The 27,575-nt window shown below is 35.9% G+C and overlaps 1 protein-coding gene across 1 annotated transcript in view; it reads right to left on the reverse strand.

Annotated features, from left to right (window-relative positions):
• Positions 1 to 27,575, reverse strand: part of gpc5a (glypican 5a) — a 176,320-nt gene that overhangs the window by 143,123 nt on the left and 5,622 nt on the right. Inside the window, exon 2 of the mRNA XM_016541216.1 lies at positions 24,288 to 24,449. Coding sequence (XP_016396702.1) covers positions 24,288 to 24,449 — 162 coding nt within the window. The remainder of the gene's footprint in view (positions 1 to 24,287; positions 24,450 to 27,575) is intronic.

A 27,575-nucleotide genomic window follows, 5' to 3' on the forward strand; every position in this document is an offset into this window, starting at 1 on the left:
CTGTAACAAACATATTCATATTAATAATTTATACCTAATATAATGAAAATATTATAATATAATTAATAATAAGATATTTGGGTCAAATCACCCATCCCTACTGTACAGTACATGTACAGTACATGAAAACCAATATTTAAAAAAAAAATGCTATAATCATAGTATAGTACAAGTACACAGTATTTGCCAAAACACGATAATATTTAACACGTACCGTATGTTATAAAAATATCACAGAATTACCATCTGATGTCATCATTACTCCATGTTAGATTGCCAGTGAATAAAAACAAATAACCCGCTGTGTACCGACATGACTTAAAAGTGTGCCAATGTATCAAAACTAGAGCATAAAACACGTTGGAGATGATTTATCCGAGTTAATGTGACATTTGACTCTGAAACTCTCAGAGTATTAAAGTACCAAAGCCGTGACTCACTTTGTGACTCATACAAACCAGACGCTCAAATATACGATGTTGTGGTACACAAGTATATGATACAAACAGAAAAATATGGTGCAATTCTGACTCACACAGAAGGGCAAACAAAGAACGCTGTGCCCAGACATGCTGTAGCTTTAGTGTCACCTTCCCAAAGCCTCCAGCTCCTTTCCATTTCTCTCCGCTAAAACAGCGGCCCACAAAGGCAACAGAAGAGCGAGGAGACAATAGTGTCTATTCTCTTTCTTTCTTTCTCTTCGGCTCACTGTGAGAGTAGACATGCCGCCTGTCACAATGCAACTTCGGTCTTGCCAATCTCCACGTCGTCGTGTGATTCGCCGCTCGTCCCGGGACGGCCTAATCCGCACTGAAAGGGTCCGAGCGCCGAGGGAGGCCCCTCATTGTTACTGCGTTTAGACCGAGTTCAAAGCGCTTCTTGTGCCACCTGGCCATCTCCGATGTCGAGAAATGTAAAGATGACTCTTATTGGCCTGACTCAGTTCATCTGAATGACCAGAAAAGGCAGCGGTGACATGAGATAGCGAGAGAGCCAGAGGAGACGTGAGTGATCGTCTCTGTCGCTGGGATGGACCTGTATTCAGACACAGTAAAGAGAGAAATATACTGTACGCAAGTATGCAAAAAATAAAATGTTGTTGAAACTAGTAATGTAAAAATGTTCTATATGTAAAAAAATATGACCATTAAAAAAAAAAAACTTGGCTAAATATTTAAAACCGTTTTATATATAATTATATTTTATATTGTTAAAAATATTTATTTAATATGTGGGTATTCTATATAAAATAAAGAATAATAAAAATTCTATATTTTTAAATATGCTTTTACAAATATGAAATGCTGTTGAACCTAGTAATGTAAAAATGTTCTATATGAAATTTTTTTTTTTTTTTTAAACGCTTTTTAAAAATCTAAAATGTTGATGAAGCGAGTAATTTAAATGTGTTCTTTATGTAAAAAAAAAATATGTATATAAAAATCAAAATAAAAAATTATCTTGGCTAAATATTTAAAATAGCATTATATATAATTATATGTTATATTTTAAAAGCATATTTATTTTTTTTAAATAAATTTAAAAAAGTAATTTTATAAAAAAAATTATTAAATAAAACTGTATTACATAATAGATTTTATTATATTTTATTATAAAAATATATTACAATATGCCAAAACATCTCGGCATTGTGGATGACAGTTCTGCATGGGCAAACACCAGACATAGTTTAATAAAAATGTATTTACTAAATTTTTTTTATTTACAACTAGTGTCTATCACCGCTTAATAAAAGTAATAAGCTATAATTTGCATGGCTTGTGTGAAAACATGATTAATGACACAATCCAGGCCCTCTTAAAGAACCCAATGAGGTCAAATCTGTACAAAAGAGCCCTGACACTCGTGAGCCGCTGTGAAGAGAATCAGACAAATGTGATTACAGGTATCTTTCAGGTAAGACATTAGCTCAATTCATCAATGTTATACATGAGTCGAAACACAGCGCACCAACGCTCACAAGGACAAAATAAGGACGTACAACAATCTGACAGCAGTAGTCAAGTAGAATTAAATTAGCCTAACCCACTTAAGCTGAGAAGAGAAACAGGCGAGGGGAGATAAACTATTTAGAGGCAATGCAGACGGTCTGAATGTGAGGGTCTCGTTCCAGCTAAACGACAGCGGGGTCAGCGTATGAATCTTCAGCTGTGAGGGAACTAACCTACACTATTACAAATAAAGGTCAACGCAAAGAATACACCGCTTATCAAGAACCAGTTTGGGCTGTATATGGTTCACTGCAGATTAAAAACAATTTCATCATCAGTTCTTCAGATCAGTATGATGATATAAGCATCAACTATCAAAAAAAGGAAGCGCTCATTGGTTCTTTAAAGTAACAGCAGAAGATTTTCTACCTCCTTAAAACGCACTGAAAAGGTTCTCCAAACAAATCAAGGTTTTAAAATCAATGTGAAATCAATTGACCCAATTTTTCTACTTTCATTTAGTAAAACTCATGTCATTCCAAACCTGCTGCCATTTCTTTCTTCGGTTGAAAACAAAAATAGTAGTAATATGAAAATGTCTCGTGTATGAAAAAAATATATAAAATAAAATAAAAATCTTAAAATACAACAAAACTAAATAAAAATATAAACCAAAATAAAATCAAGTTTGAAATAAAAAATAAAAATAAATGAACCAAGAAATTAATATAAAATATGAATCAAAATAAAATAAAACAAATAACAAATAAAAATAATTTAAATAAAATATAAAACACAAAAAAATAAAAATAACTGAAATTAAAATCGACTCATCAGTAAAAACATTACTACTATTACAGTTAGAAAACTTGACCTTTGGCCTCTGACAGCCCAACTACTATCAAAACATAACAAATCATGTCATTTTAAACTGCCATACTGTGGAAGTAAAATGTTTTTTTCGCACTTTCACCTCATCCTCATTCATCCTTGCTTGACGGTTGCTTTGAGATCCCACACAGATCTGGCCGGACGTTTGAGGACCCTTCTCACCCAAAAGACATGCCCCTCGAGGTCTCCACTGCAAGTGCAGCTTTCCAAACCGTTCACCAAACATCCATTTCCTCCGAGAGGGAGTGGTATCACTGCTAGTGAGTGCTTAGTATATTTTTTTCGGGGTTATGTTGGTTTTGGAGACGGCTTAGCAGAAAAAGGGAAGCCTAAGCAAACATCTCCATTATCACCAGCTTTAGAGAAGCTGCTCGTGCCGTCCAAACAAAACAGCGGTCCTGCCAGCGCTGGCCAGAACATGACCGAACGCAAATACCAGCCATACCTGCAGCTGCGCCCGCAGTGACCCGGCCTGCAAACCAGAAGACCAAACACACTGGGAACAAAAGAGGACAGAGACATCTGATAAATGTTATGGCACTTGGCAGCTCTGAGTGGCTTTTTAGGGTGTTCTGGCCCATTTTATCACCCGCCAAGCAGAAATCATAGTTTGAGTGCTTGAAAAACTATATGAATTCAGCTATGAATTATGTGAAGCAAACCGTACAAGACGAGTTAATTGGCTGAACAGTAATGCTTCTGCAAGCTTTTTATTATATATAAATTAAAATTATATAAATGCTACTACAATAATAGTAAGTCTCTAGGTTTCTAAATCATTCCTATAAGAGACTGCAGTGGGGGGGGGGTTTAGGTGCCATAAATGTTATAAATAAAATATGTACTGTAAATTTCTAATTAATTTGTTAATATATAATATTTAAAGTACTATATATATATATATATATGTGTGTGTGTGTGTGTGTGTGTGTGTGTAGATAGATAGATAGATATTTTATATTTTCATACAAGAAAAAGATATTTTGCAGCATTAGCCAGACAATCATGTTGGCTCATAAACAAACAAAAAATCCTTAAAATGTCAAACGTTCAGACATTATTAATATATGACGCATGCCCACTCAAGTCAATATCAATACAAAGAGTGCAAACAAATGTTCTACAGAAACACAAAACTTCACTTTCTGGCCGCCAGCTCCAGATTGGTAATCAAAATAGTCTCTGCATTCACCTCTGCAAGGAAAAACGAGAGAAAGAAAAAGTGAAAAACAACCTCGCTGGAGTGTGAGGTGTCTTGTGATGTGTGGGCTGTAAAAACAGAAATCAGGATGAATTTGGCGAGGCTGATCTGGTAGGGGATGGTTGTGAAATACACTCAGCACCATGACTGCTGTTAAGCCATCAAACTCACTCCCTGGGCTCTCATATCCGTGTATGAATGTGTCTCAATGTCCCTCCTGTAGCTTTGACCTGATCTGCCTAAATGACTCACTGTTTAGTCAAAGAGAGAGCAGTCCAACACAAAATGCCTTTTTGTTACTTGTAGACGTATTTCACCTCACCAGCATAAAGAAGGTAAAGCCAGGTGAGGAAAGAGAGGAAAGGTGTTGTGCACTGCAATTTTGGCTGAAAGTTTTTATGAGGGGTTTTATATAATTTATATTTATATGTTGAAATGTGTCGCCCAAAAAAGTGCAAAGCTCAAAATGTCAAAAACATTCATGTTAACAACTACAACTAACAATACATTTATCTGCCTATCTTTTTATTTACAAATTTTAAGTCTAGTAATATGAACGTAAATAAATAAAAGTAAAAAATAAAATGATATAATATACAAAAAATCAAAGCAAACAAAAATAAAATTATAAATAAAAATAATACATAAATAAAACATGAAATAAAAATAAAGTACAATAAAGTAAAATAAAATAAATAAAAAATAAAAATAAACAAAAACTAAATGAATAAAAAATAAACAAAAATATATTATACTAGTAATGTGAAAGTGTCCAATAAAATAAAATAAAATAAAATCAATCAGGTAGGTAAATGATGAAAGAATAAATTTGATGACAGAATTAAAATTTTTGTATGAACTATCCCTTAAGGACACATTCCTGGGCTTTTTGTGAATGATTCATCGGTCAGTGCTCAATATTATAAAGGCAATAATACATTATTATAAAAGCAATTAAAAACAGCTCTAAATCAAATCATTAGGGGTGGGGGAAAAAATCGATACAGCATAGTATCGCGATATCATATAATAATAATATATATGGCGCGCCACGTCGCGCCCCGCCCGGCAGTGTTCAGAACGCATGTTTCACTCTCCTCGTCACTGCGCGATTTGACGCTCCGCTCAATATTCGATAATATTAACTGTTAACAAGCACAACTGTTGATTTTAATAGTGCATTAGTAAATGTTGAAATTAACATGAACTAAGATTAGTAAATGCTGAAGAACTATTGTCCATTCTTAGTTCATTAACTAAAGTAGTTAACTAATATTAACTAATGAAACTTATTGTAAAGTGTTACCAATATTAATCAATAAAAGTGAAGTGAGAAACAAACTGAGAAATGTTTCTTTTTAGTTAAAACAGATGTTGTCAAAGTTTTCCTTTGGGGACATAATTTGAAGTTGGAAAAAGGTAATAAATTGCAATATATCGCAATACATTTAAAATCGCAATAATATTGTATCGTGACACAAGTATCGTGATAATATCGTATCGTGAGGCCTCTGGTGATTCCCACCCCATAAATCATATTCGCTTCCTGACTTCCTTTGGTTTTTGACAGTCACACAGGAAAAGCCTTTACATTTGTTTAGAAATTAAAGTTCATGTAACTGAAACAGCATATTTTCATACATTTCTTCAGACTTCAAAAAATGCTACTAGTTTGCAAATTATTTTCCCAAGTTGCCCATGTTGTTTGTTTGGTGTCCAAATCCTTATCTAGGAATGTTTCCTACAGTTAAACAGCATTTAGGTCACAGGAGAACCGTTCTAATGGTTACAAATATGCAATTTTATCTTTTTAAAGATAATCTTACACAAGCATATAACATCAACCACAAAACTGATTTGACTGATCTCTGTGCCAATTTTTTTTTTTAGCGATAGCAGTTGGCATTTTAATATTTTATCGACTTCACAAGATCACTATCCTGTCACAGACATTTATAACCCAAAATTGCAATTCAATTTTGCCATTGAGTCAAGTTGATGAGTCCATTTCCGCCAAGTTAATATTAACTAATAACCTCAAAAAGAAATAAAAGTAAAGTAATGTTCCTTTGGAACAACAAACACTGAGGAATCCAACAAGATCTGAATGTGCATTCAAGTTAATAAGGTCAAATTTGACTTCATGTTGACTTTAATGAAGAGTGGGGATATCAAACAAAGACAAACAAAGTTACAGAAGGAAAGTGAACAAAGAAGTCACAAACCACAGTTTGTGTGGGCAATTACAATGCTACTGGACTAGTCAGTGTTTCTTCGATTGGATGCACATCAACATATCCAGCACGACAGTAAATCAGCCCAGACTCCACTGAGTACAGAAAAACAATAAAGCCTCTAATAAACCTCTTGAGAGCTTTCAAAGCTTCCTCAGTGTTTGACTTCAGCGGCCCACTGTAAACAAACTCAAACGCACAGGTATGCTGCTCAGATCACAGATAAAACTGTATCTTCTGTGCACTGGATCTGACACGTAAACTTGTGCTCTCACCCTCCTACCAATGATTGTGAACAGCTTGTATTTTTTAATGCCAAAAAATGGTTGATCTTCCTGCAAAGCATAAAAAACAACATCAAAAAGTGCAAATGTTAATACTTTGGCTCTGGATTAGCTAGTGAGCTTAACAAAGAACTAAATACAATAATAATCTTACACAACTTCAAATCTAAGATGGTTTTATAATGCTGGTGTGGCACTGGAATAAGCTTGTTAACTAGTCATCGCTGTATTCTAGCTTGACCAGTTTAACTACAGTGTAAAACCCATCATGTAATATCAAAATGGATTCAAATTTGTGTTGCCCAAAAAAGTGTAAAACTCAATGTCAGAGCATTATGTTAACCACAACACTAACAAAATGGTTAATAGTTAATATATAATATAGTTTAATTGTATTACATTAAGGACTTTTAATTGCATGTATTCTTTTATTTACATCTTTCATTGTGTATCAAGTCTGTTGACTTGTTGCATTATGTACAGTATGTTAGCATAAATTCAAGCAAGATAAATTCAAACACATAAACAGAAGTATTTAAAATTAAATAAAAACACTAAATTATTATTAAAAATACAAATCAATATTATTGAATAAAAATAATACAATATAAAATAAAAAAATATATAAAATAATAAAAAATTCTAAATAAATTAAATTAGTGATTTTAATGAAACATTAAAAAAAAAAAAAAAGCAGTGCTCCTGCTCTCCTGATTGATGCTCTGCTGAAAAACACGTGAACAGAAGATGTTAGCTTTCCTTTCCAAACCCCTTACACCCTCATAATTCACCGTACAGGCAATAGCCCAGCACTGTCTACAGCACAATCTGTTTGGCATGGGAACTTCAAAGCTTCATGGCGAGATGTAGGATGCTTGTTCTGTGCATTAAGCTGATGGCACTGTATTGTTGCTGGAGAGGGTCACGTGCGGCGTGATAAAGCGTGAACCATGTGTGCTGTATTTGTAACCAGATCTACCCTGAAGTCAGAAAAAGGCAGAACAAGGCTGATTTAGTCTGATAAAACCCAAGTCTTGTCCAAGAGCCAAAGCAAAGGCTTATAGGTTTCAAAGAGAATCTTGATAAATGATTAAAAAGACTCAAACTTCTTACAGCTTTCAGAGGCATTACGGCTCCCAGATGGCGCCGGAGCAACAATGGGAAAGAGCAGGAAAGCTCGGCCGATGGCCAGTGAAGCACGAGGATATGCCTTAAGGTTTCTTCTATTATCATTTGCTGTCCTATTCGTGTAACCATTCTCACACCTTGTCTTTACAACCTTTGACCTCTTTTGGCACTCCATGTTTGGATCTCACTGTGTTTGACTTTATTCAATAGTTTAACCCTTACAGATGCAAAGCATTGATATCGATGATAAAAAAAATTTTTTTTTATTATGATTATTTTGGGTGAACGTTGAAAAAAAAGTGTATTCAAGGTTGCAAAATTTGTGAGAGATGACGTCTCACACAGTGAAAATTTATTAGGATGCATTGAAAATCATCTGTCACTCAGGGCCGGATACTCTAATGGTATACGACAGCAATTATGCTGTTATATCTTCAATATGCCCAAGACCTGGAGGAAGCATCTGAGTGATGGAGCCAGACACAGAGAGAGAGAGAGAGAGAGAGAGAGAGAGAGATAGGTCAACAGCAGGAGATTTTATTATAGATTATCATACCATTGCAAGTAAAAGGAAAGTTTCATCCACAAAAAGCAAACTATATGGGTTAAAAATGACATGAGCATGAGTAAACAATGACTCTTATATAAATGACGATAAAATACCCACATGAAATGCTATAGCTGGGCAGACAAGTCATAAAGGCACTTCTCTGTTAGTAAGGGAGCAATAACAGACCTAAAATGATGGTTTCTCTCTCTTTAAACAGACACACACACACATTTTATAGCAAACCACAATACTGTCTGGGAAACCCCAGAAACTGAAGAGGATAAAACGACAGAGGGCTTGATCAATGAGAATTCATTTAGCCAAAAGTAGACGCGGAGAATGAAGATGAAAGCAGCGGGTTCATGAGTGTCTTGTCAGATCACTTCTTCAATGAACAACCTCTTGAACTGCTTTGTTATTTAATACAATTCAACGCTAGCGTGTCTAACGGCTACGAATGCTTCACTGACCTCAGCCTGCATTAAAAATGTGCTTCATGCATAAATCAACAAAACTCAAATGTTTGATTTCAACTTTCCTAGGCTTAATTTCACTGGCAAATATAAAAAGCAAACAATCATGGATGTTTTACGAATGTGTGCCAGGACAGAACTTCATTCTCATGGCAGACGTCACTGTAAAATAAACATTCAGCAAAAAAGAGCTTGGAAAGAGACAGTAAAACATAGTTCATCAGGGGCAACAATAAGAAATTCAGGCCAAGGAGAGATGCAGGAGGAACATGAGGTCAGTTTTGTAGAGAAACTAACTAAAAAGTAACAAACCAAACAACATTTCAGGAGCATAACAGCAGCTTCAAGTGTCTCCAGTAGCAAACTACATTTTCCAACATGTAGGGCAAGCAAGAAAAAAACTCTTAAAAAAAAAAAGGTTAATTTTAATGAACCAGTTTGATCGGACAGTTCATGTCAATGATTCGGTTCACAAAAAGATGGTTGGTAATATTTTTTTGTTTTTGAAAAAAAGTATCTTTTGCTCACCAAGGCTGCATTTATTTGTTTAAAAATACAGTAAAAAGACTCTCAATGAACTTTCTCTGATCCAAAACATCTACCTCTGGGCCCAAAGAAAAAAAACCCCCACTGATTTAGGATTTTGAACTTCATTGTTTGTAACTTAATCCTTCAAGAGTTTACATTTTATACAGAGCAGTACAACATACCAAGAAAGATGTTATTTTCTTATTCGCAGGAAACCTACAGCTCACATTTCAGACTCGCAACACAAGCTCTTCCTAAATTACTGACACTTCCCATGTTTGCAAGCAATCAGCCACCGAGTTAGTCTCTTTTGTTTGCCTGTGGTATAATTATGGGGTCATTATGCCAAATGTCTTTGGGGACATAGAGGAAGGGGTTGGATAGTTGCACAAACCATATCCTGCTTTTGAAGATGTTAAAGCCAGACACATTCAGACATAAAACCACAGGAGTAACGCTGTGTTGCTATTTATGCCCGCCATCCCAGTTGGGAGTTTATTTGAGAGCGAAATCCTGAAGCAGCCATTCATGAAGAGAAGAAAGAAGTCAAGGCAGGGAATTCCTGACAGCTTATTCGTGGATGAGTCGTGGATGAGATCTCATTAACATCTCAATTGTTTTCTGAGACAGCGATGTTAACATGAAACTGAATTCGCAATAGTGCTGTCAAAAATGTTTTGTGTTGTCAACGATTTTTCGATACTTATCAATAATGAAATATCTAAGAGAGCATTAGACCGCGGTGTAATGAGAACATTTATAAACCTGTTGTTCAACAAAATACACATTTAACAACATATTTGGTCTCCAAACTCAACTCATAACGTCAGTCGAGTTAAGGCTGGACGATTAATCGAAAAGAAATCTAAACCGAAATTCAGAACCCCTAACCGACCTAATTTTCCCATGTTGGTTATTTCGGTTTTTTAATCCTATTAAAGGGATAGTTCACCCAAAAATGAAAATTAGGCCATTAATTACTCACCCTCATGTCGTTCCAAACCCGTAAGACCTTCGTTCATCTTCGGAACACAAATTAAGATATTTTTGATGAAATGTGAGAGCTCTCAGACCCTGCATAGACAGCAACACAACTGTAATGTTCCCAGGTACAGAAACGTAGCAAGGGCATCGGTAAAACAGTCCATGTGACATCAGTGGCTCAACTTCAGTTTTGCGAAGCTACGAGAATACTTTTTGAGCGCAAAGAAAACAAAAATAACAATTTATTCAACAATTATTCTCCCCCGAGTTACGTCTTCTGCCATTTTAGAGTATCACATACGCACGCTTTCCTCTAAGCATAAACAACGCTGATTACGAAGATTACATTCATGCACATGTTTTCTCCTCCGAACGTAAACAACGCTGATGACGTCGATTACGCTCTTGGGTACTAACCCTTTAATACTTTCCCCTTAAAAACATACTGCCGCGTGTGTAGTCGGCGCTGTACGGATGTGTATTGCATTTGCGTCTTTTGCAGCATCTCGTATGGCAAGCCAAGAGGTTCACATTTACACTATAGAAAAATTGCGTTTACATACAAAAAATATTTAAACAATATTAGCACCGTCAAATACGCCATCCTGATAGCAGACACCATAAACGTATTTAGTGTTTGTAAAAAGTGGCACTGCTAACGCCGTTCGGCTTGCCACAGGATGCTGTAAAAAAACGCCGTTCTGATTGCACAAAAGCGCGCGCTATTTACGGCGTTTTTGTTGTAGTATAATGAGCCACGCCTGCTGATTTCCACAGCCAGTAATATTGAACTGTTCTCACCCAATCAATGGTGAACAGAACCAGACCAGACTAATTTACCACAGTTCGTTTTAGAGGAACAAGTGCCTGTGAACTGATAAGAAATATGTACAAAGTAACTTTTTGTATATTTTCATCTCTACTAGAAGTGCCGCTTTTTACAAACACAAAAACGCCATTAGATACAGCGTTTTTTTACGGTTTACGTGCATTTTTTACGGCGTCTCCTATCAGGATGGCGTATTTGACGGCGCTAATATGGTTTAAAACACCATCAAATATGGCGTTTTGTATGTAAACGCGATTTATCTATAGCGTAAATGTGAACCTCTTGGCTTGCCATAGTCTCGCACGTGAGTGGCGCGCTAAAATAATTTAAACTTTTACACGCAGCGCCACTCATCAATGTCAGTTCCAAAACAGTGGACCAATCAGAAGACCCTGGAGGCAGGGCAAGCGTTGTGAGCTTTTGTTTACAGTAACATGTTGGCATGGCAACTTTTGTTTTTGACGGCAACACGTCGGAGTAGACATTCTATGCTGCGCTTTATTTTTTAAAACCATTCCTGAGTGCTGCGTCTCGCGGTTTTAGACACAAAGACGTGTTCTGTGTGAATGGCCAGTAAGAACCTAGAGTAAATAGGCTATGCATGTAGAGTGACAGGACAAGATCACTGAAATGCTGCCCTGCTCTTTCTCTTAATCAGCAGAGTTCTATTTACATTTGTTATTTAAAACATTTGTTTACAGGAGATGAAAGTTATTATTTTCTACTTTTCACATGTCATGATTTAAAATAATATTAATTTACAATAGATACAAGTTACTTTTCGCATGACAGTATTTAATTTTTTTTTTTTTTGCATGTGATACTGGTTATTTTCTTCTTTTGTCATGGCAATATTCATTTATTTTGTTTGCAAAACCTCCAGAATTTTTCAATAATGTAAAAATATATATTGTCATTTTGTAGTCTAGTTATATTTCAATATTTATCTTTCAGTAAAATAATCAAATATCAATATTTTTATCAATATCGAATTTAGAAATGTCATTATCGTGAGTGACAACACTACTTTGCAACTGTTTTATTTTTGTAATGTGACATTTCTTAGTGGGCATTCTGTAAGAGGAAAAATAAAATAAGACATAATTGAGAGACAAATTTCCACAACGTGGACAATAAAGTTACTGAAATGAACATGTCAAAGTATGTCTTCTCTCTCAGTGTCTGTGTCAGTTTCTCCCTCTCTCTCTCTTTCTCTTAATGGAAAAGAATGCAGTCTTTGCTGAAACCTGTCATTTACTGCGCGGCTGCTGAAAACAGTCTGGACTCTTTCACCCCATCTGTGTCTACGGCCTCTAAATCTATGGAAAAGCTTGCATTTCAACACACTGAAATACCCAGACAGGAAAATACACATACATCTCAGCATGACAGTATCTCTTACAGTATGCCTATCTAACCAAGACCACCACAGCAACCAACTAGAAACACCTTAATGACCCAGAGCACACAGGAAATCACATAGCAATGCCCTACAAACTAGTGATGCACCAATCAGGATTGTTCATGGCCAATTCCATATCATTTAAAAGCAAATTGGCCGATACTGATACAGTTGCCTTTTTTTTTCTTTAAGCAAATTTATTTGATGTTTATTTGCACTGTAACAGACAAACAGGCATTAAACAAAATATCTGTAGCCATTTAAAAATTTGAATAACCACTGCATTTGAATCATGATCCAAACATAGATTTAGTTTTTATTATTATTATTATTATTTCAATTAGATTGTATAATTTCAAGATTTAAAGCAAAAACAGAATGCTATGACTTCACCTTCGTGAATTTCTGCTACATAAAACATACCTGCATGAAACAAAAACAGCAGGCGGGCTGCATGAGAATGCAAATTCTCTCTCAGACAGCAGGTGGCGCTTATGGAACAGCAGCGATACAGCGGTTCCTTGGTTACAGATGTAAAGAAAGCAGCCCTGCACTTATAAACACTACTTTAATATGCATTATACAGAGGCAAGATGAAAAGAAAATACCATCAAAAGTTTTCTGAAGTCAGCTTCACTCAGAGGTACATTCATACAAACCCCTAATTCAATATTTAGGATTTTCTTCCAATATTTCATGGATTGCGAACAGTGAGCTTGCTCTAACAGTATTTTCTCCTCTTTGCGTTTGTCTTCAGCGTCTCTGTTAACATCCTGTTAACCCCCTGCTGAAAACAGTCTGGACTCTTTCACCCCATCTGTGTCTACGGCCTCTAAATCTATGGAAAAGCTTGCATTTCAACACACTGAAATACCCAGACAGGAAAATACACATACATCTCAGCATGACAGTATCTCTTACAGTATGCCTATCTAACCAAGACCACCACAGCAACCAACTAGAAACACCTTAATGACCCAGAGCACACAGGAAATCACATAGCAATGCCCTACAAACTAGTGATGCACCAATCAGGATTGTTCATGGCCAATTCCATATCATTTAAAAGCAAATTGGCCGATACTGATACAGTTGCCTTTTTTTTTCTTTAAGCAAATTTATTTGATGTTTATTTGCACTGTAACAGACAAACAGGCATTAAACAAAATATCTGTAGTCATTTAAAAATTTGAATAACCACTGCATTTGAATCATGATCCAAACATAGATTTAGTTTTTATTATTATTATTATTATTTCAATTAGATTGTATAATTTCAAGATTTAAAGCAAAAACAGAATGCTATGACTTCACCTTTGTGAATTTCTGCTACATAAAACATACCTGCATGAAACAAAAACAGCAGGCGGGCTGCATGAGAATGCAAATTCTCTCTCAGACAGCAGGTGGCGCTTATGGAACAGCAGCGATACAGCGATTCCTTGGTTACAGATGTAAAGAAAGCAGCCCTGCACTTATAAACACTTTAATATGCATTATACAGAGGCAAGATGAAAAGAAAATACCATCAAAAGTTTTCTGAAGTCAGCTTCACTCAGAGGTACATTCATACAAACCCCTAATTCAATATTTAGGATTTTCTTCCAATATTTCATGGATTGCGAACAGTGAGCTTGCTCTAACAGTATTTTCTCCTCTTTGCGTTTGTCTTCAGCGTCTCTGTTAACATCCTGTTAACCCCCCCCCCCCCCCAGGTCTGGTTTGTGGTCAAACAGTGGCAGTAATGAGTGAGCCACACTTAAACTGGGCTATTAGAAGGGGCTCTGAAACGGGTGCGAGACAAACACACGAGTGTTATTAGGGGCCCTACGAACACAAGTCCTGACACACTGACGTTATTGTGTGAAAACGGTGCTGCTTTCTAGTGGCCAGCTGATTTACTGCTTTGTTGATGGATCAGCGCTGATAAGGAATTATTGGAAACCTGCCAAAATGAATTAAATAAACAAAAGCATTTATTTCCTTGAAGTGTACTATTAATATCCTTAGCTAATATCCTCAGACATGTTGATTTGCTTTGCACATAGAAGCTGCTTATGCTCGCTTGAGGGGAAGCTGAACTATGTATAGTTTTAAACATTTGAACACTGTCAACTATTCTTTAGAAACAAACAAATTTAAATGTTAGATAATTAATGAGATCTTGTTCTGGGATTAGCCATGAACATGCTAATGTTAATGTGCTGTTAATCCTATAAGAATCAATGATCTGTTTCTATCAAAACAACATGACAATCCAAATAATTAACAAGAAATGTAAAGTTGTAACTATGTGCATAAGATTTTACTGAACTTACAATAGGCCTATTTGCACTAGCTAAAAATTATTACATGTATAAAATTTTCCATAAACTATAGCAACCTATTTTATAGTAAAAAAAATATACATTTAATAATAAAATTATTTAATTTAATATTAAAAAACAATGCACATACAATACAGAAATTAACACTTTTATTCAGAAAGGATGCATTAAATTGATCAAAAGTGACAGTCAATAAATAAAAATATATATTAAATAAATAAATATATACATACATGCTCTTCTTTTGAACTTCCTATTCATCAAAGAATCCTGAAAAAAATTTATCACCATTTCCACAAAAATATTAAGCAGCTGCTTTCAATTTTCAGTGTTTTCAATCAAAATGTTTCTTGAACAGCAAATAAGCATATTAGAATGATTTCTGAAGGATCATGAGACACTAAAGACTAAACTCAGCTTTGCATCACAGGAATAAATTATATTTTAACATATATTCACATAGAAAACATTTATTTTGAATAATAATAATATTTCACAATACTACTTTTTTACTGTATTTTTAATCAAATGCATGCAGCCTTGGGAAGCAGAAGAGACTCAAAAACAGCCGTAAACTTTTGAACGGTAGTGTATATAAATAGAGTAAATGAGAAAATAACAATGTAATCATAATAGGGCTTATCTTTGAAAGAATCTGCAGTGATAATTACATGATGGATCACTTCCTGAGTTACAGTGTGTTCACTTTTAAGTCACGATACACTGTGTTTATAACTATACCACCCTTATGCATTTCCTTAAAGCGCTCAGACCTTCGCAAAATACTATTATATTTATTAGATGAATTATGATGCTCTAGCTGTTCCCTGCTTTAAAATAATTGCATTAGTACTGCACAAAAAACATTTGATTTCGATTGAATTGCATGATGAAAAGAACAATACCAGACCAAAAAACAGAATCCAGATATTTCCTATCCAGAATATTAATGACAACTTGAGGATTTCAATCTCATGAAAAGAGCTCTTGAACAGATTTCCCAGCTAACAGATTGGAGCGAATCAAATTCAGAGGCTGTCGACAAACAGTAAGACATCCATACGCATGCATCCGCTCCTCTCCAGTGTTTGTTTACTTGCCAAATATTTGCAGTTTAAGATCCTTAAGGGGACACAGAATGAGCCAATATGTCTCAACCACCCAAACCCCGGCTAACTCTGTGCAAAGCACACTAGAGATGGTAAACTGGATGGATGGTGAATGACACTTCAGCAGGGCATGAGGGCCACTCGGCCTGGTGCAGCAACAACCTCTGATTCATGAGTTAAAGGAGGCAAAAATGCAGCGAAGACCACACAGCAGCAGAAATGGGACAAAAGCATGTCTTTGCCCTCCAACTAGAGTCCTTTACTAGGAAGCCGTCTCAAACAGAGCCATGCTGTTTTCATTAAGCTGCCTTTGTTACCCGCTCCAGCGACAGGTTCTGATTAGTGAGCGGCTGGGGACGGAGAGGTTGGTCTAGGTCATTTGCCTGAAGTCTACAGTAAATCACAGGCAGGTTCATGTGAGAGGAAACGTAGTGGACTGTGCTCTAAATGCAAAGATGCCACTGGAGTCCTGTTGGGAAATCAAGAACATTGGGAAATCATGCATGGGGAAAGCATATAAAATCAGGGATAATGAGAATCTAAAAATTTGCTTTGTTTGTGCGACATATGAATGACACCTCAAATTATATGTTTTGTTTTTGAAGACTTGAATGCAATTATTAACTACAAGATCATTTAAAAAAGCCATATTTAAAATCATTATTTACACTAGCATAAGTTTAGAATAACTGGGATTTTTTTTTTTCCAAAGATGTGTCTTCTACTCACCAAAGCTACATTTATTTGATTAGGAATACAAGAAAAACAGTAACATTGTGAAATATGATTACAATTTAAAATAACTGTTTTCTATGTTAATATATATTAAAATGTAATTTATTCCTATGCAAAGCCAAGCTTTCAGCATCAATTATTGGTACTCGATTAATTAGTAATTATAGTACTCATTAATAATGGTTCTTATTATAAATGTTGAAAACTGCTTAATATTTTGGTTAAAGATTTTTTTTGCTTAATATTGTGATTTTTTTTTCTTCAGGATTCTTTGATGAATGTGCTTTTTTAAATATAATTATTATAAATATCTTCACTGTCACTTTTAAACAATTTTATATGTCCTTGCTGAATAAAAGTATCTCTTTCTCTCTTTCTCTTTCTTTCCTTACACTACAGTTTGAATATTTGGTATCATGGTTTTAACAAAAATATTAAGTAGCAAACTTGCAACATTGATCATTTTTAGACTTCATATTTCTGAAGGATCATGTGACTCAAGATGGCTGCTGAAAATTCAGCTTTGCGTTATAGGAATACATTATATATTGAGTTATATTCAAATAGAAAATATTCGAGATATTTTGAATTGTAACAATATTTCACAATTTTACAGTTTTACTGTATTTTTTTCATAAATAAATGCAGACTATGTACGCATACGAGACTGGTAGTATAGCAATATAGTAATAGTAAGGTCTTCCAATCAAACATGTCAAATCACTTGTTACTCTAAACGTTGAATAAAGAGATTCCGACCACATCCTCCACTGTCTCCAGGGAATGCCAATCTGTGACATAACCGGTCTAAATTCAGCCCATCACAGCGTACGCTACCACCCACATGGCATTGTATCTTCCTGCTATTGAGAACAATCAGTCAAAAAGTCCCGCTTTCCACACTGAAAATGCTTATGGCCACATAAGCATGGAAAGCACGGAGGGACATTCGATCCTGCCAAGACGACTTCCTGAATCATTGAACCGCAATGCAAGTTAACCGGGAGTGCCTGTTAAAGGTTTCATTTTCTTCACTGTCATGGCGAGGGTGATGAATCACGGCCTTGTCTCCATCTGTATCAAATAGAAATGCATAATTGAAGGGCTTGTGTGTAACAAATGGGCACATTAGTCTTTCATTTCATCTCGCTTTCCCCGGTGTGACGTGAACACAGTCTGTATGAGCTATTGGTGATTACATTAGGACCGCAGATCTGGGGTCAGTGGACTTGCAATTGACCTGTCTTGTCTTTCAGTGTTCCTGTCATCATCATTACACACAGACTTCTGCATCTGATAGCTTTGCCTATCGCTGTGAAATATGGCGAGGGAGTTATTAAGCTTTGCATCGGTGCATGACAATTTGTTATCAGTCCATGATTGGCGGAACTTCATAATCACTGGAGAAATGTAGCATTCCATCACTTGCTCACCAATGGATCCTCTGTAGTGAATGGGTGCCGTCAGAATGAGAGTCCAAACAGCTGCTAAAAACACACAAACACAGCTTTTCTAATTTTCTTAATTGATGGACTGGAGTGGTGTGGATTACTTGTAGATTATTGTGATGTTTTTATCAGCTGTTTAGACTCTCATTCTGACGGCACCCATTCACTGCATTGGTGAGCAAGTGATGTAATGGGTCATCATTTTTGGGGTGAACTACTCCCTAAGAAGTTTCCATCCAATCTTATGCTTTCCAGGAGAGAAATAAAAATAAAAAAATAAAAAGCTGTCATTTGTAATATCATTCATATAATATCACCAAGATGTTTGCAGTAACGCTGGCAGAAAATGTTCATAACTCCCAAAATGATGATTCACACACTTTCAAAGTGATTCACTGTGAATCGAACTGAACAAGCCAGAGGCCTCTGCACAAATTCCGCTCATTTTCCTCCTCGACTTTAAAAAGTATGCCTACTCAAATACTTTCAACAAGTGACTTCCAGGTATTTTGCCCTCTTATCCCAGCCTCCGTCTCGGAACAGATTGCCATTTTTGGCATCACCTGCTTCGGCATTTCACGATATCAGCTCTCCACTGAAGCAGAGCTCACTTTGATGTCATTTGGCAATGTTGGGGAAGCAAAAAAATAAATAAGGAGAAAATAAAAGGTGGAATAAGTTTGGCCGATGGCCTTTTCAACAAGCAACCTTCAGCCGACTGAGAGGCCGCGACTCCAGCTCCACAGGAGCGTGTTTGTCTTTAACCTGGGGCTGTAAAGGGTCTTTGCGTCAAATGTGCAAATATGCTGCTGCCCACTGAGAGAGACGCCGGTCAACTCTCTTTCTTTCGCTCTGAGAGAGGTTTGCCATCATGCCATGGCAACCACAACTATTAATCTTACTAGCTAGGAATAAACCACCGACCAAAGATCTGCAACCAGAAATTCAAAAGGCAACAAGCAATAAAGTACAAGAAATCACCATCAATATGATTTTTTTTTAAATCACAACGAAAGAAATGTTTTGCATATAGAAAATAAGCCTTAGTGTCAAAGCATTTGCATTGTGACTTCATGAAATTTAAGCAAGTTTTAACAAATATATAAAACTAAAAAGTAATATGTTAATATATACATGAAATTTAACTTTAGAGTTATAACATTTTTATACATCAGGGCTCGCAAAATCGCTAGCCCGACATCCTGGGGCTATTGTTTTTTTCAGTCGGGCTACCAAAATGTATCACCGCCCTGCCCGACGGGCTATCTTGATTGAATAGTGATATAAAATTCCTAACTTGATTCACGTTGTTCACTCGCTTGTAGGGGTGAAACGGATCGTAGTTGATCGTTTGCACTTGTTTCTAAGTCCTGCCGATTTAAACATTCAAGCGTTTTAAAACATTCGCGCGCATTCGGAGCTAGCGAGCCGTCTCTGCGCGCACTCATTCAAAGTGCGCACAGGGAGCTGCGTTTCAGACAATGCGTGCACAGAATTGATTCCTCTTTCGCATATCCTTGCTTCTGAATGAACACATACACACAAAATTATCTAAAAATAATTGTTTCTGCAAGTATTCTCGTAAACACAGTCGGTTATGTCTTACGTGAACGTAAACAGTGGAGAAAGAAATCTCCTGTGCATCATTATATTGGATCCGTGCATTCGGTCTTAAAGGGGCAGCAGCCTATAAATACCTGCTGTTCCATTAGTGCCACCTGCTGTCAGAGAGTGACATTTGTGTCTCATTCTCAAAGCTAAAATCAGACCATTCTGTTTTTGCTTCAAATTTTGAAATGATACAATCCAAATAACATGTATTTAACATCTTTTTTGTATAGTAATTCAAATGCACTGGTTGCCTCTGATTTTAAATAGAGCACAGGCAAAGCCTTTATTTATATGAAGAGATTTATTTTAGTTGTATAATTGTTTTATTTGATTTGGGATTTATTTTAAAATTTCTAGTTAGTTTTATTATTTAACATTTTAATTTCACAAAGAAATATGCAGCATTTTGTCTGAGAAATAATAAAAGGACACCTTTTAATTTATAACTTGTCTTCAATCTAATTTTGTAAAAAAATAAATATATACATAAATTGTAAGAAAATTGTATAGTGTAATCTGTATCGTGAATTTTAGTGAATCGTTACATCCCTATATGCTACTAGTTTTTGCTGATCATGCTGATTTGTCCACAGTAAAGTTCAGCCGATGTCTTTTTTTATTCGTGCTAGTTAAATTAATTTTGGGCTACCAAAACCTGAAGAATGCCTGCCCGAAGGGCTACCAGGGATTTTCGAAATTTTGCGAGCCCTGTACATTTATAAAAAAAATGTATAAATTACATAAATTCTTTAGATTATAAAATTAAAATGAATTGAATCTAAATATCTAAACATTGACATTTTTTTTTTTACATATTTATATATTCTATATTTAGAATATGTATATATATATATATATATTAGGGGTGTAACGATTCCAAGCAGCCACTTCAGAAACGAGCCGCAGCTGGCTGATAAACACAAGCACTGACTAGAGCGGCCGCAATCAGCTCCGGTGGCCGTGGAGCCGTAGCGCGACGCAGAAGCGTGCAGTGAGGCGCAGATCAGCTCTAACGTCACTGAATCTGCTGTTAAAAATGAACCATCCATTCATCATATCATCATGCAAAACATACACGACAGATAGCAGATTTTTAATTGTTTCTCGAAACGTTATAGCATTTCCACACCGGCGATGACATGACTGTGACTCCAAATCATTTATGTCCCCACGCATCATGTACGTCGTCACGCGTTGACGTCATCAAATTGCGATCGGTTCGTGAGATCGGCCAAGTTAGTGAGTACCGATCGAGTCATAAAATGTGATTATCGGCCGATACCGATCTCCGGCCGATTGATCGGAGCATCCCTAATATATATATAATAAACATTTCATATCACCACGCAAATATTAAAAAACTGCATTTCATGGCAACACGCAAATATTTACAAAAAAAATATTGTGTGTTTAACTGGTTGTAATATATTATTAATATCTAGCACACAAGCAGGGACCAACAGTACACCTTCAGGAAATTTTACACAGCTACAGTAACAATTGTGCAAACATACGGTCCTCACTATACACACACATGACTGCATGATTTACAATGGGGAAGTAGAACAGTCTAAAATGCAAACAAGTCTTGTAGGCAAGCAGACCATCACCTTGTGGTTGAATTCTCACAGTATGCAGTGGTTGAAAAGCAATTCCTAGCAATCTAATCTTCCCAACATCTACACTGAACACATCTTCAGTTTAATTAGGAAAAGGTGCAGATTTGTATAAAAGACAAAACTATTCACGTTCCTCAAAAACAAACCGCATTATAATTTGGGTTCCATCTAACCTCATAAAAATGGTAGCAAACCCACATTTCACTCGACCACCGAAATCAAAGCAAGTAAAACAAGATGTTGCAGTAATTTCTCCAAACACCCCAAATGACAGAAACCGCATGCATTGTTTAAAGACAGTAAAACACATGGGAAAAGTGACAGGATGGGAAGGATTGGGAAGCTTGAGTTTTAGATGTACTGATTTATCGGCAGATGCTGATAGCCGATCATAATTTTTACAATTGTCAATATTATAAATATATACTGGCATATGAATGAAATACAGCAACATAAAAACAAAAATGTATTTATTTATTGTTTTATTGTATTTTTGGTATGTGTTTTCCCAGAATTTTGTAAATTACACTTTTTTTTCTTTCTATAACATACTTATATATTAATAAAAAATAAAAAATATATACATATATAAAAATTTGTATAAAAATAATTTACAAAATATATATTTTTAAATACGTTTTTAGATGATAGATAGATGATAGATAGACAGATAGATATACAGACAGATGATAGATAGATATAATATAATATATTGAAAAATATATACATAGAATTTTTAATGTTAATATTTGTCTATTTTAAAATTTGTCTACTGTCTACTTGCATTATTACCCCTATCCAACCAATGCTCAATTTAATATTTGTCCGTATCAATATGGTTAATAATATATTGTGCATCCCTGTTTCTCACAGCATGTGTACAGCTGTGTTTCATTGCTTGTTTTCATATCTGTTCATTAGAGCGTTGGGTATCACAGGCAAAAGGTAATAGCTAGTTAGACAGCAGGAGGCTGAGACTGGGCCCTGTAATATGGGGCTAATCTCATAAAATGAGTCTTGTGATTAGACACCATCAGGGCTCTCCCCGAGTCTACGCCCAACAAAATGTGCAAAATGTTTTTAAGTACTATGGTAACTGCCACCTGAATACCATTTTTTCCAAATGATGAGATATAACAGGTCTCGAAATGAGATAAAAAGGGCCCTAAACCACAAGAGAAATAACGCGAGAGGTTTGGTTTAATGATACAGTCTCGATTGTGGGGAAACTCTCACACTAATGTTGTCTACCAATGTAGGCAGTAAACAGAAGCGTGTCTACACCTGCATGGAACTGTCAGTCACAACTCAGAAATGCAAGTGCAATGCAAAGGAGAGGAAAAACAACAGGATAATTTTTACCATTTACCAAGCTGTGCCGTTTACTGAAACTGAACACTGTTGTCTTAGAGCAGATATGAAAACAAGAGATGAAACCAACAGCTGTACACATTCTATGACAGAGAGGGATGCACAGTATATCAGTAGCCATACTGATATCGGCAAATATTCAATCTTCAGCTTTGGTCAGATTGGGCTAATATTGGAAGCAGACAATAATCTTTTTATTTCTGATTTAAATGGCACATAAATGTGGTAGTTGTAGTATAATATTACATATTATATAGTGTATAGTGTGTGTAAATATATATATACACATATATCATTTTAGATTTTCTATATATTCATATATTATATATGAATTCATTTATATTATATATAAATTGAATGTGTGTGTGTGTGTGTACATACAGATTTATACTCAGTGTGAGAAAATTGTTACCAGATCAATCAAAATACAGTCAAAAGCTTTTTCTCTGCTCCAATATTGCCATTTTTAATGCATTTGCTTTTTGTAAGTCAGTATAGATTTATAATATTGACTATTTTCAAAAATAATGGCTGACTATCAGTATTGGAAAACATAGTGTATAAAAAGACATAATGAAGCATCACCTCACTCACTTTCAAAGTCAGCATAAAAAGTAACAGTTCACTTTTAATGTAATGGAGACTCTTAATCTTCACTCTTCCGGCACATATGCAGCAATCCAAGATCTCACCACACTCACAGTGAACCGGCCCATCGTGAGCCACTACACACTGACTAACCACCTTTGTGAAACCTGAAACTGAGCCTCTGCTGAGAATCCGCGGTAGGCAACAGAGAGGTTTTTGTCAGGAGCGGTGCATCTTCTTGCATCAGCACTTATGGGAGATTACAGGTTATCCAGGTTTGTCATTTGGTTCAGATGAAGGATACCCTCCTCCTCAAAGGTGCGTAGGCTCCTATGACCTCATATTATGAAGCTGTGAAGGGTTTCATTAAGGCCTCAAAACAAGCATCTTGGTGTACAGCTCATCAAGGAAGCCATTAATTCACAAACCTTAAATGAACACTGGTCGACCTGAAATGTACTGAAAAGACAGCCCTTGGAAAGCCACCAGAGAACTAAATCACATATTGTTGGTCTCAGGGAAAAGTATACACTGAAAATACTTTACTGTACCATGTCTGGAAACAAACTGACATCATACCAAACAAGAGTACCACAAACTGTATCACCGCGGGGGCGTTCCCTCTTTTACTTGCTTCCCTTCGCTTTTAAATAGCTTAAAAGCGCCGTGCGCATTTCACTTTCACTTTAGAATTAGTGGCAGTTAGGCGTCAATTGCTTGAATGCAACAACAAAATACAACGTCAAACTCACTTTAGCGTATATATAAAACATAGAATTTTTATTAACAAAACAAATAAAAATACACCATGCTATAGGGCAGGCTATGCCTAATATAAAATAACAAATAACTTACATAAAAAAAAGTCAAAATGACGGTGGGGGTGGGTGATGCGGTGGGCAAGAGACGTAACCGGTGTTGTGGCTTAACACCGGTATCACTGTCAGCACCGTCTATCGCAGCAAGCCTACTAAGCATTGCACACAATAAACCAGTGCTAGTCTCCAAAACCAATTAACTAACCTTGAAAAGCAGCCACGTTGCGTGAGATGAGGAACTTCAGACTAGAGCTGGTTATCTGGAGGAGGTTCTGGACGTCCCGTCGCGCCGCCACCTGGTAACGCTCCTCCATCTTCTTGGTGCAGCACGTTAGATTCTTTGACAAACAAACCTGAAGATCTGAACCTGTTGGGATGAAGGTTGGGATTGTTAACCAAGGTGGATATGCACGTCTGCATCTAGGAATAAGTACATTTTCTGTCAACAGTGACAGTTTTCTTCACCTAAACAATTATATAAAAAGATACATAATACATTAATTTATTATTATTAATTAATCATGTTCTCACCAAACTTCTGCATCTAGGAAAAAGTACATTTTCTAAATAATTATAAAATACAAAAATATAAAAATACATCTGTATTATTATTATTAATAATAATAATAATAATAATAATTAGTAGTAGTTTAGTAGTAGTTTACCTAAACAATTATATGGAAAGTTTATAAATAATTATATAAAATACAAAAATATAAAAGATACTTATTATTATTATTATTATTCTTCATCTAAAAATTATATAAAATAAAATAAAAAATGCAATAATTAGTCTATTATTATTTTATTAATTAATATGTATATTATACCACCCAGACACAACATATCAACCATCCTAACAACCACCCAGAACAGCTTAGCAACTGTAAAGCAACTTTCATGGCAATCGGTAAAAACAGCATTGTGGCAGACACAGCTCATTTTATTAAAAAAAAAAAGTTTTTGTAAATGTAAATCTTTACATTTACAAATCCACTTATGTTAAGGACCATTATCAGACTCATACTACCACCGGCTGGTCATGAAACGCCACGTTTGTGCAAGACGCAGCAGGCCGGTAGGGTGGGGGAGATAAAAGGGCTGATATCTCTAGCCATCAAAATTCTTATCCCACTGAGATCCGACAAAAACTTTCCATCACTACAAACTTTTTTTTCCCCAAAAAAGGTCAGTGCAAATGACAGCACCTAGGGGGGCTATAGCTCTAGGAGAACAGCACGGGACGTGCCAGGACGAGCCAACTGTTGCTAAAGACACTATCACCACACCACCACACAATGTTTTGAGTTCCTGAGCAAGATGCAAAGGAGATGGCTTGAGGAAAGGAATTCATCTCTGTCTCACTAGAACGAAATGAAAGCGCCCCAGGAAGTGTTTATTTCTCACTCACAACCCGTTAAGACGTTTAAGTGTAATCACCTGAGAGAATAAATCCACCCAACTGTGAACTTCCCACCCTCCCTTTTTTGCCCCGGTTTCACATGATTCAACAGGCTGTGAGACTTGGGAATTGTTGAAGACGACTGAAGAAGGGACTCCTCGTAGGTCATCCCACAGACAGAGGACCTCCTTGATGACACATTGCTGCTTCTACGTTTTGTAACATTAGCTGCGTTTCCATCCACCTATTTTTATGCGCATTTTGGAATATCGCATAAAAAAAAAAAAGCTGGATGGAAACGCCAAGATGCGCATAAATTCTAAAAATGTGCATAAAAAAACTTATGCGCACATTTGAATAGGATAAACTTTTTATCCGATAAGAAAAAATGCGCATAAACTACGATGGAAACACATTTACCGAATAAATTCCTCCATGCGCATTGAAAAAGTCATGTGACTTAGTGATATTTAGTGCCACAGTTTACCAGGAAGTGACGATTTTGTTCTCTTTGACTCGTTGGATGGAAACTTTATTCGCATGTGTTTTATGTGATATTCCAGTTTTGCGCATAAATTTAATTTGAATTTTGGGATGGAAACATAGCTATTTTGAAAGTAAAATGCCCATGAGTAGCATTCAGTTTTATCCAAAACAGCTGAACTTAAATCTGAATGTTTTTTTGTTTTTTTTACACTGGTTGATGTGCGTATTGTGGCAGTGCATAAATGAAATGTACAGCGAGTGGCTAATAATGTACCACCTACAGTAAACCTAACCAATACGGTTAACAAAAAGCAAATGCGAAATAAAAACGCATTTGCTGAAGCAACCATGGCATTTTAGCTGGCTTCAACAAGTCTTTAAACTCTTTCATTGTGACTCGTGTTTCACAGGACTCGGACCTGAGCAGTTTTTCTGCACCAGGTGCGCTACCGAGCAAGTTTACTACATCGGAAAAGCTGCACACATGGAGCTGGTTATGTGATTCAAATGTCAAAATGCATTAGTTTACAAATATGCACTTTGATAAAAGTGTTTTGCATTCATAGCATAGTATTATGCAAGAAACTGCATGAGAATGTGTCTTTACATAGATTATTGATTTATAATCATAATTTGTGTAAAAAGAAACGTTATTGGTGTTTTACTGCCTCTAGTGTTCATTTCAGCTTGAAACGGCAGTGAATTGTATGTACAGCTATTTTTTTGGACTTTTTCCAATGAACCTATGTTGACAACTCTCCCACGACATCCCAATGCTCAAATAAGAGAGAAAATACTCTGAAGTTCATGCTTCTTTGAAGCCTCATACACCCCCAGCACTTTCTTACATGAAGGCATTATGAAGAAATTACCACAAAACCCCAAGATTAATCAAATCAAAATGCAACGTGAGGCTTGGGTTTTTATTGTGCTAGCAGCGACATGCTGTTTCAGAGGTCTGAGCGAAGCAATGAAAAGAGTGATTTGGAAAAGACATTGCGTTTTACAAGCTTCCCCGACAAGAAAAATGTCTGGCACGCAAGCCAATGCTACATTAATGCGAACTAACAGAAATAAACACCTTTGAGGAACCGTTTAAATGTCAACATGACTATTTTTAAGTCTTTTATTTACCCACCCACCAACTATGGTGGTCAGTTTATTATTTGATGTTTTAGGACCTAAGCTCTCACACGGGTCATGTGGTATGGGATATAATTGGCCTGAAAATCACTGGACATCAAACTGTTTGCTTTGCTCCTAACATCCAAGATTGGAAGCAGAGAGAAGAAAATCACACCAGCATTGAGAAAACAGCAATAAAAGTCTGTCCTTCAAGACACCTTCCATCACAATGCCTCGTTTGCTCCACAACATTTTAATAAAACCAAAAGAGTCAGGAAAGCTTTGAACATATTGCTTTATAAAATAAAACCGGAAGGAAAAAGTGGTGTGATGGGAGTGACAGCAAAACAAAAGAAGCAGAATGCAAGTCTATCTCAAGATGTGTTGATAAGAGTCGAACAAAAACGTATTAATGAATATCTTCAACAAGGTCAAACTTGATCTGTAATCATTTACATTACGGTCTCTGCACATTTATCA

Source organism: Sinocyclocheilus rhinocerous, unplaced genomic scaffold, assembly GCF_001515625.1.
Source record: "Sinocyclocheilus rhinocerous isolate Xijiao unplaced genomic scaffold, SAMN03320098_v1.1 scaffold548, whole genome shotgun sequence".
Taxonomy (NCBI): Eukaryota; Metazoa; Chordata; class Actinopteri; order Cypriniformes; family Cyprinidae; genus Sinocyclocheilus; species Sinocyclocheilus rhinocerous.